The 11480-nt window shown below is 33.9% G+C and overlaps 1 protein-coding gene across 1 annotated transcript; it reads right to left on the bottom strand.

Moving 5' to 3' along the window:
* Window positions 1-6740: 6740 nt before the first annotated feature.
* LOC111399383 (remorin 4.1-like) lies at window positions 6741-7613 on the bottom strand. The gene is made up of 2 exons (XM_023027024.1): window positions 7059-7613; window positions 6741-6965 (listed from the first exon to the last, which is right to left on the bottom strand). The coding sequence occupies exons 1-2, from the start codon at window positions 7300-7302 to the stop codon at window positions 6943-6945; spliced, it is 267 nt and encodes an 88-aa protein (XP_022882792.1). The 5' UTR covers window positions 7303-7613; the 3' UTR covers window positions 6741-6942.
* Window positions 7614-11480: the final 3867 nt, after the last annotated feature.

The following is an 11480-nucleotide window of genomic DNA, read 5'->3' as shown; positions in this document are numbered from 1 at the left end:
TTTTATTGAGTAAATGATTGAAAATGAGTATTAAAATTAAATAATTTTGTTTTAAAAGAAGACAAACAGAAGCCAAGGGCTTGTTTGAGCTCCTTTTTGTCAAAAATGTGTTTTTGAATAATATTTTAATGAGAAATGTGCAGTTAAAAAAATAAGGAAAAGTTTTGAATTTACATGTAATATTATTTTGTTAAAGAATATGTGATTGAAATTGAGTCAAAACACTATTCAATAATACAATATTTTCCCCAAAAAAAAAGTGGCTCAAACCCATTCTTCTTATAATAATGCATTTTTGAATAATGTATTTGATGGAAAATATACAATTAAAAAATAAGTAAACATTTTGAATTCGCGTGTGATATTATTTTATTAAAAAATGTGTGGTTGAAATTATATCAAAACACTGTTTAAAAAATGTATTTTCTCGAAAGAATGGGGCTCAGCTAGGGGCTTAGTATACTGAGAGTTACTCCTACTATTTACTTGACTCATTTGATATTTCGAATAGTGATTTTTTGAAAAATATGTGATTAAAAAAAATAAAGAAAAATTTTAATTTTACGTGCATAATATTTTATTGAGTAAATGATTGAAAATCAGTATCAAAATTAAATAATTTTGTTTTAAAGGAAGACAAACAGAAGCCAAGGGCTTGTTTGAGCTCCTTTTTGTCAAAAATGTGTTTTTGAATAGTATTTTAATGCGTAATGTGCAATTAAAAAATAAGGAAAATTTTTGAATTTGTATGTTGTTGAAGGATCGACCTCCGATCGTGTATTTTTCGAGCTCAGTTTCACCAATCTCAACCTTATTAAACACACTCAACTATGGCTCCAACCCAAACAATGATTCTTACTTCGGTTGCTCAATTCAATGTGTTCACAAAGAACACAATATGGTGGATGCAATGAATAACCAAGAATAGAGGAAGACAGATTCAATTTTAAGGCTCAGGAGTCAAGAGAGAAAACAAGAGAAAAATGTGGGCTGCCTCTTTTCAATTGCACACACACGGGGCTTATTCAACAATGAGGCCGATATATAATTTTAGGGTATAATAATATAGTGGGCTCATGGACCAACTAATGGTTAAAGGGGGGCGGAACACAAATTGAATCGTCCAAGAAGTAAATGGGCCGCGAGCAACATTAACTATATTAAGTTACTTTAAACGACCCTCAAATTATTTTTCGGGTTGAGTCAATTAATCGAATGTGTTAATAAATATTTTAATCATCGGCCGAAGCCTATGAAATATAATCCGACTATCCGACACAGTTTAACGTCATCGCACGGGATTATTGGGTATAAAAAACCCAACAATCTCCACCTTGATGCCCAATAATCTGCAAGTAATCAAAACACAAAGTTTAAATTTGCACAATCAAGGTAATCCAATAAAATTGGTATATCGGACCTTACTTCGTGTTTCGAACCGAAACACACACCATACCTGCTCCATTACTCACCGGGGCTAAAGTCCAAAAAACTCCCAAGTAGGGACAAGTATCACAGCGAACAAATAATTATGCAATGAAGTTATTATTTAGGACACTACACATATCTTTTAAGAAAATCACGTTCACAAAGAATCAAAGATTAACACCAAGTTAATCAGCACACGGTCAAACACATATGCAACAAACGCATAAGTGACCCCACGCAAGATCTCACCACACTTATCCTATCTCATTTCGTGTTACTCCCACCTCGAGAACACATATCTCCTCTCATTGCCTACTATGCTCACTAAATAGATCGCTCAACTCATGTCCACGGGATAATCCTCTATCACCATATCACTTCTCCCAACCTACGTGGATAATGGGACTCCACCTTACAGAAGTGATAGAAGTGTCTCTCTCGCACTCCACCTGATCAAGGTCTCTTTCACAGATAAAAGATTCTACACATTTGATCACATCTCCACTCGTGATCCAAATGTCACACTCCACATCCCCCATGCATATCACCAATGCACCTCTAGGCATCTATACTCCACCTTACCAAAAGACATCTAACACACTGCTAATACATCCTAACCCACTATGTATGCAAACGATCACACCAAGTAATCACATTACCTCAAATTCATACAAACACACATATCAAACAAATTGAAATGCAACAAATTAGGCAATCACACACATGCCGAAAGGATCACACACAAATGCATATGCAGTGACTAGGTTTACTCTCTCAATAAACTTCACTGGGGTCATAACTCAACCCCTCAATCACATTCGTTTCGCCTCTCATCTTACCTTTCTGTTTATCCTTCTTCTTGAGACAATCCCTAATAAAGTGTCCAGACTTACTACAACTATAACACCGCTTACCACTAGACTTGTCCCGTCCCTTGCCCTTCATCTTACCACCTTCATCACTCGAGTCACTACTCGAATCACCACTATTTTGAGCTCTATCCAAATTCATTTACTTAAATTTCATCCTACTACTTATCATGTGTAACTCACCACTCCTCTTATCTACATTTTCAACATTTATTTCCATTTCCTTACTCCTAAATGAGTCTATGACAATCTTGGGAGTCAACATATCCCTACCATACTTAATGGCATTTTTAACTTCCTTATATGACTCAGGCATAGAATTAAGTAAGATTATAGTCTTGTAGGTTTCAGATACGATGTCTTCACAGTTAACAATATCTTGGACAAATTTATTGAAAACATCTAAATTGTCGTCAAGATCCTTTGAAAGATCCATTTTAAAACTGAAGAAACGCCCAAGAAGATAAAGTTTATTCGGAGCGGATTTAAACAAATATAGATCTTCCAACTTTTTTCAAAGATCTTTAGTGGTTTTCAGTTTTCCTACTTTTCTTAAAATAGCGTCGGATAGATGTAAAATGATTGAGGTATAAGCAAGTTCATCAGCTTTTTCTTTTTGTTCTTTTGAAAAATTAGCTGAAAAATTGCCTTCAATGGCTTTTGAAACCTTTTGTTGGGCCAAAATACCTTTCATTTTTTGTTGCCAGATTGAGAAATCACCTTTTCCATTGAAAAATATCAACTTCGAAATGCGAAGACATTTTTGAGAAACAAAGCAATCAATTGGGCAAATAGATCACACAAAGTAATCCTACGACCGCAATATACACCGTTCTAAATTCCCAAAGTTTCGTAAAACTCGTGGTCTTAGATCAAGGGAACGTTCAAACGGGTAAGGTCTAGGTATTCTAACAAAAGTAACAACACAACGGAACTTATGATGCAACAAGATAGGTATATCCAATCAAAAGAAGTTTCACGACAATTTTAGCACAAAGCACAATACGATAATTTATTCAAAAATAATTACCCAATCACAAAAGAGCAAGTAATCCTAATTTCTAGCACAAGCAATGGTTGTCAAGTAATGACAACCCCCAATCCTAACGATCACCCCACACGATGATCCACTAATGTTGAAATTTAAACTGAGATAAGCCAACATATCAGAGCGGACCTATCTGAGTCCGTAAGTTACGAGATATACGAATTTACTGCTTTAGGGCCACAATTTTTGCCTAAAGTAATTCAGTAAATATGTGGCAATTTCGACCGTTGATCCATCGAGGGCAAAATCATCCAACTTTTTCTATGTAACATGAAACAGAAAACTTCCAACATGAAAAATGTTAAAAATAATGTGAGAAATAAACTGCCTAAAGACGGCTTCCCCAGAATTGGCTCCACGCGCCATTGACTGAGAAGCCACGCGCCGATGCCAGAATCACGCACCACACACCCAGAACCGCCTCCACTTGCACGTCTCAACCCTAGTCTCCGTTTCACCAAAAGACGTCTGGATCGTCGGGAAATTGAGTTTGCAGGTGCGATTTTTGGTGGAAAATCTGGGCAGTCAGATTTTTTGTTTTCTGGTCGAGTTTTTACCGGAAATTCCACCCCAACCTCGCTTTGATACCAAATGTTGAAGGATCGACCTCCGATGGTAGATTTTCCGGACTCAGTTTCACCAATCTCAACCTTATTAAACACACTCAACTATGGCTCCAACCCAAACAACGATTCTTACTTTGGTTGCTCAACTCAATGTGTTCACAAAGAACACAATATGGCGGCTACAATGAATAACCAAGAATACAGGAAGACAGATTCAATTTTAAGGCTCAAGAGAGAAAACAAGAGAAAAATGTCGGCTGCCTCTTTTCAATTGCGCACACACATGGCTTATTCAACAATGAGGCCAATATATATTTTTAGGGTGTAATAATATAGTGGGCTCATGGACCAACTAATAGTTGAAGGGGGTGGGAACACAAATTGAGCTGTCCAAGAAGTAAATGGGTCGTGAGCAACATTAACTATATTAAGTTGCTTCAAATGACCCTCAAGTTATTTTTTGGTTTGAGCCAATTAATCGAGTGTGTTAATAAATATTTCAATCATCAGCTGAAGCCTATGAAATCTAATCCGACTATCCGACACTATTTATTATCATTGCCCGGGATTATTGGGTATAAAAAATCCAACATATGTAATATTATTTTGTTGAAAAATATGTGGTTGAAATTGAGTCAAAACACTATTCAATAATACAATTTTTTCCCAAAAAAAAGTGGCTCAAACCCATTTTTCTTATAAGAATGCATTTTTTGAATAATGTATTTGATGGAAAATGTACAGTTAAAAAATAAGGAAACATTTTGAATTTGCGTGTAATATTATTTTATTAAAAAATGTGTAGTTGAAATGATATCAAAACTTTGTTTAAAGAATGTATTTTCTAGAAAGAATGGGGCTCAACCAGGGGCTTAGTATACTGAGAGTTACTCCTACTATATACTTGACTCACTTGATGTATATTAAAATTAAAATTAAAATTTTAGTGTATTTTGATTAAAAAAAAATGATAAATTTCATCTTTGTCTATCATTAAAGTAGGAAAATGAGTTCTAGAGCATTATATTTTTTGGGAATGTGTGGTTAGATTTACGTGTAAAAAATTGTATTGTAAGAATATGTAATTGAAAATGAATTTGAAAAAAAATGAAATAATGGTAGACAAATAGAGTCAAAATATTTAATTAAAAAGTTGTGAATTCCATAAAAAGTGTGGTTAAAATTAATTGTTGACATTGACTAACCTACATCAAATATGAACTTAAGTTAAATTTTAATTTTAAATTCAATCTAACATCTGAAATTTTCTCGTTATCTACACATATCATAATTTTATTATTTCTCCTAGATTAGGTTGAGATAGGGATGAAAAAAAATTTCGCCCCGCCCAAGACAGGACAGACGGGGTTTGGGCAGGACGGGCATGGCCATCACTAGGCTAAGAGGAGTTATTTATAACTCACAAGAGAACAACACATCCTAATATTTTGATTACATTTTGGTTCAGAGGCATGCCTGATCAACACTGAACAAGTTCAACATGGACTAGGTCAAACCTCGCAATTTCTGTATAAGCTGCAAAGCTTGTTGGACACAATAAATTTAATTTTTACACATATGATCTTGACCTCTAAGTAAGATTTATTGTTAATATGTGATTTTTTTTGAGTCGATTATTTTTTATTTTTGTTTACTTCTATAATTATAAGACGAAATCGTCGCACTAGAGTTAGATTGAAAAAATCATCAAGAAAATGATAATGAATTTGAAAGCCTCGATCTATAAGGAGAAGAGGCGGAAACAGCATGACAGATACATTTTGAGACAGGAATTCAAAGTGAGGCAACAATTAACAAAGTCTATGAACTTCAGCTCAAGTTGTTTCTCGTTGAAGTGTAAACTCTCTGCTTTCATTTGTTGGGATGCTTAATAATTTTTCAAATATTATCACAAGTGGTGTAGCTTTATCATGAGCAAAAGGTGACTTGAAAGTAAATGGACAAAGGCTTAAGTCATACTTTGAATGTGATTTTTCGCGAAGAAAAGTAGTATATTCTTCTTGTGAATTCTGAGTGATCATATTTTAAAAGTCAAGGTAATGACTTTAAAAAAGTACTTGATGACTAGGGATTGAGAAAATAATCAAATCAAACCAAGTTGAGCGGTTCAATTTTATGATTTTGGTTCCTCGATTTTGATTTCGGAGCTAGTTCCATTACTAGAATCAAGAACCAAATTTAGTTATTATTATTATATATTTTTTCTTTTTACAAATCAGTGAAAAAAAAAACCCTTAATAAACTATAAGTATGAAATGAACAAAAAAAGGGTCATTTACATTTATATTTTACCTTATCATATATTAGATAAAACAACCAAGCCCCATATCTAAATTCTAATTCACTTGCCCCCAGGGCACATCTCCAAGTGGTAAAAGGGGAGGGTGGAGAAATTCAGTTTTAGTTGAGACTGCTGCGTCAAGGGTTCGAATCCTGAAATATGAATTTGATTCTTGAGTAAGTGCAAGTGTACAAGCAGCCTTCCACCATATACCCTTGGAGGCATAATCTGCGATTTACCTCTCTCACGCTGCTCCAGGGTAGGGACCCTCAAGGTTGGGATTTAACATTTTTAAATTCTAATTCACTTAGGGTAATTGGTACAAAACGTCCCTATCTTTTATGTTGATTGTGGAAAACGTACTTATCTTTCATTTTTTGGTATTTTTATCCTTATTTCAACGTTTGTTTGCGCAAAACATCATTTTCCCTATTTTTGAACGTAAAATGACCATTATACCCTCTTATTTAAAACAAAAAACAAAAAAAGAAAAGAAAAATAAAGCACAAATTGCAATCATACTCCCAGACGCTTTGATAAAAATATAAATCAGTCCAATAAATTATAAAAATTAAAAAATAATCTCTTTCTTCTCTCATCTCCCTCTTCCTCCACCACCAAAACTCCACCCTCCGACCACCTTGGGCACGGACCAACATACCACCTTGAAACCCTCACTTCTCTCTTCGAAATCCACCCAAGCTCCGACAATAACTCCAATTGATTTGGCTAAAAATTGAAGCCAAAATAGGCTGCCCAAAACATATTTAAACAACAAATTCAATAAAATTTTTTTCATTGCCGTCTGTAAGTTATAGAATATATTTCTGATTTTTTAAAATTACCTTGTGGTGATTGCATGAGGACGGGAATATTGAGAGGATTATTATCAGGCACAATAGCCAAAGGATTGGTTTCCTCCGGCACTTCCTCTCGGATCCTCCCCAAGTTGTTCCCACTATTCGCCACCATGGGAACGTCGTTTTCCGAGCGGCTATTGCTGTTTCCGATTGAGGATTCGACGAGAACTAGAGCATTGAATTCTCTACTCATGGTGGTGAAATTTTCACTTTCAGTACTACTGGCCATTGATAGATTTCATGTTTGTGGCTACTCGTTTCCCAAGCAATTTCTCTCCCATGGGGTGGTGGTTGTAGGCGAGATGGGGTTAGCACATGGATTTCTCTAATACGGGGTTTTGTAGGCGAGATGGGGTTGGTGGAAAAAAATTATTGAATTTGTTATTTAAATATGTTTTGGTCAGCCTATTTTGGCTTCAATTTTCAGCCAAATCGATTGGAATTATGGTCAAAGCTTGGGTGGGTTTGAAAGAGGGAAGTGAGGGCTTCAAAGTGGTATGTTAGTCCGACGTGGAAGGCAGCTGAAGGGTGGAGTTTTGGTGGTGGAGGAGCGGGGGAGGAAGAGGGAGAGGAGAGAAGAAAGAGATGATTTTTATAATTTTTTGGATTGATTTTTATTTTTTCAGAACGTTTGGGAGTATGATTGCAATTTGTGCTTTATTTTTCTTTTCTTTTTTGGTTTTTTGTTTTAAATAAGAGGGTATAATGATCATTTTACGTTCAAAAATAGGAAAAATGATGTTTTACGCAACCAAACGTTGAAATAAGAGTAAAAATCAAAAAAATGAAAGTTACGAACGTTTTTCACAATTAACATGAAATGTAGGGCGTTTTATGCCAATAATAGAAACTGGAACTACAAACTGTCTCGGTGTCAGTCAGTGACCATTTTGGAATTAAACCCACAAAAGCCTATCTCATTCTACTCAAAGAATTAAAAACAAGATATTGGCCACTGGGACCTCTCCTTTAAGTCGGTCAACGCAATTACATTCTTGATTTTTTTCCCAATATTATATTTCTCATCACTTCAATCAATCAACTAAACATAGTAATAATTTTCTTATTACAATCTACATGATTTCCCAATTGTCGTCCTTTGTCTATGCCCAAAAAGGAGTCTAATTGGTATCTTTTTTTTTTTCTTTTTTTTTTTTTTCGTTCCTTCAGTCACCGTTTTTTCATCTTTCAACCTATGATCCAATTCCAACCTATTTTCTCCATTTCTAATTCAGCTAATTCATAAGGGGTCCAAGTCCAGAAGAAGAAAACATATATGTATGACTTAGACAATTAGAATGAGTAGAAAATCAAGTTGGTTGAGTGTTTTTAGCAAAATGCATCTGACAGAGACTGACTCGTTCTTCCATCTCTTACAACTTGAAATTGGAGATTTGAATTTTTGGAAGTGGTTGAATTGAAAGAGATTGGAGACAACGGTTGAGCTTTTTGATTTTGCAAGAATCCCTATTATTTCATAACTTGTGAAGACAGGGGTGTAGGGAAATTGGAAAGACGGGGAAACATGGATTAATTAAGACCTGGTGGGGTCAAGGAAAAAGTAGAACACGGGTTTTATTAAAAATTGACGGTTCAAACTGGTGGATGACGGGTTGTTTCTTTAGCCATAAATTCGATCTGGGTCAAGTTCGATGATTTTCGGACTGAACCGGCCAATCCGGTTCGATTTTTATAACTATGATTTCTTATTTGGGATGGGTTCAACTGTTTCATTTACCATCTTCCTTTGATTTCTACAACTAGTTGATGCTTTTCTCTAACTTTTGTAATGGATTTATATTTTACAATATAAGCTAGATTTTATCTTGTTAGGATAAATTATGCAACTTGGATTTTATTTATTTATTTATTTGATTAGCTTTAATATTTGCAATTTAATTCAAATCATGTCCATTTTTGTGTTGTGATTACTATGAGTTAATTGCTTTCATCCATTGGATTTATCGGCGACTGTGTAGTGAATAGTGTGATCTTCGAGGGGTTGTCATTTGATTTAGACCCTACAATAATCACTAATCACTAATCACCATAAGAGAAAGAATAATGCTATTCGTGGTGAAAATTACCTGTAATCGTCCTACGTGACATACATGTGATAATTTTGTATTTTGATGCATTAATCAATAAAATAAATTATTATATTAATGTATCAAATTACTAACCGCTGCATGTATATCACATAGGGCGACTTCCGATAGTTTTCATTGCGAATATCATTACTTAAAGAGGAGAAATATAAGTGACCAATTTGGTAATTCTTGCTGGTTTAGTGCAATTGGTGTGTGTTTTTATTTATAGAACTATAGTAGAACAATGAATGAGAGCCAAATAATAGAAAATCTATTAATCAAGATCAAGTATCAAGAAGGCCTGTATATGGCATGTGTCACTATATCAACCTATAAGGTACCTATTCCAATGCAATAGCTTTTTCACTTGAACTCTCTTTAGTACCCTCATAGTTATGTGTATTAATTTTCATTCAAAAAAGGGATAACTGGAATTTATACAGAAAATTGTTTCAAACCAATTTTTATCTGAATATTTAAGTTGAAGCCATTAGTCAGGGAACGGGAAATTAAATCAAATTTAAGCCACTTAAGTACGTGAGATTGTTGAAAAAAAAAAAAGAATAATAACAAAATTTTTAAAATATGTTAGACTAGAAAGATGTGTCTTTTCATATGAAAGATTATGACTTTAGAAATTCTTATTTTTCAATGAATACGTCTCTTCCTATGAAGACAAATTCCAAAAGTTGTGTCCTTTGAGACACAACTTTTCAACAATTATATATGTAACCCCAATGTATGGAATTTTGTTAATTCATTCAATTCATCAATGCATTATTAGGTTCGTTGGTTTCCGCAATTAATGAGCATTCCTATAGCGGGATGATCGTTATATCTCGAGAGATAGGTGTCGAAAATTAGTTAGCACCCATGTGGAGCATTATCTTCTTAAGGTGAAAGAATCAAACTCTTCAACTGGACTCACATGTCATGTATTTATGGATTACACTTTACATAATTAATTTTGATTTGTCCAAATTTTGTTAACTTTATGCACGTACAATATTAGTTATTGAAATATAATTTATGCACGTGAATCTTTACAACAAAATAAACGTATAACTAAAGTTCCCATGGGCGAAAAACAATGATCAAAGGCGGACGATATGGTCCACTTATGGTCCTGTTTATAGGGCTCTATATATATATATATATATTAATAAAAATTAATAAAATGTGTGATTGAAAAAATTGTAAATTCCATGAAATGTGTAATTGAAAATAAATTTAAAAAAATGGAGGCCAAATATGAAATTCATCAAATAAATTAAGTAGTAAGAATTGGAATCCTAGCCTATGTTTTCTACCATTATTTAAAAAAAAAAAAACAAATTTCAAATTCATTTTAATCATAAAATTTCTTAATAAAATATTTTGTAAGTAAACTTTAAAATTTTTTCTACTTTTTAATCCCACATTTTTCAAGATTCATCATTCCAAAACTCATTTTGCTATGATGGGCAAAATAAGTTTAAATTGATAACACTAATAGTATATTAATAAAAAGGATCCATACAATAAATACTAATATTTTGGTAAGATTCATATAAAAACAAGTAACAATAGAAACTGAAAAAGAAAAAATTGGGACAGGACATAAATACGACGTCGTAAAATCGTGTAGCTAAATACTTATTGGGCCAAGTCCAACTACACACAGCCCAACTTCAAGAACTTCACGTAGATCACTAACCCTAAAATTTTCATTTATAGGAACACTGACATTTCCACCAAAAACATAAGCAGAAGGCGTAAGCGGATCCTTTGTATTTCAACCAGTCTCTCCCAATTGTGATAGATTTTATACAATCGGGAAAGTTTAGAGCACTTCTCTTCATCATCTGCGCGTGTAAGTGAGTAGAATCTGTGGCAACTGGTAGAGACGGGTTGGAACTACACTAAGGAGAGACGAGTTTCGTGAAATTGCTCTGTTTCATCATCTTTCAGATCCAGATTCAGTCCGAAGTTGTGGATGGTAAATAATTGGCTACTGAGTTCGTTTAGCCTTCTCATAATATTTTCTTAACCTCACTCTCATGGTTTTATATTTTCAGTATTGAAATTTCATTTGAATGTTAGAATTTAGATGAATATACTTAAAATCTCACAAGTTTTTGGCCTCTAAAAAATCCAGAATTTTCGGGAGGCATCTTAACACGCGTAGCTATTTTCTGTTTAGTGCGTTGAAAGTTAACTTTATTAGTTATTTGCATCTAGGGCTGAAAATAGATTGGATATGGACTGGATCAATCCATATCTTTCCATATCCGATCTGATAAGAATAATTCATTGATTCAATCCGATAATTCATGGG

The sequence above is a fragment of the Olea europaea genome, chromosome 1 (genome assembly GCF_002742605.1).
Source record: "Olea europaea var. sylvestris chromosome 1, O_europaea_v1, whole genome shotgun sequence".
In the NCBI taxonomy this organism is placed as follows: Eukaryota; Viridiplantae; Streptophyta; class Magnoliopsida; order Lamiales; family Oleaceae; genus Olea; species Olea europaea.
Note: the sequence above shows the minus strand (reverse complement) of the source record. Positions and strands in the feature narration are given on the sequence as shown.

Coding starts and splice junctions, on each gene's coding strand:
- LOC111399383 (XM_023027024.1), bottom strand. CDS start 7,302: ATGGCCAGTAGTACTGAAAGTGAAAATTTCACCACCATGAGTAGAGAA. Junction 6,966..7,058: donor CCTCATGCAATCACCACAAG/GTAATTTTAAAA, acceptor TGTTTTGGGCAG/CCTATTTTGGCTTCAATTTT.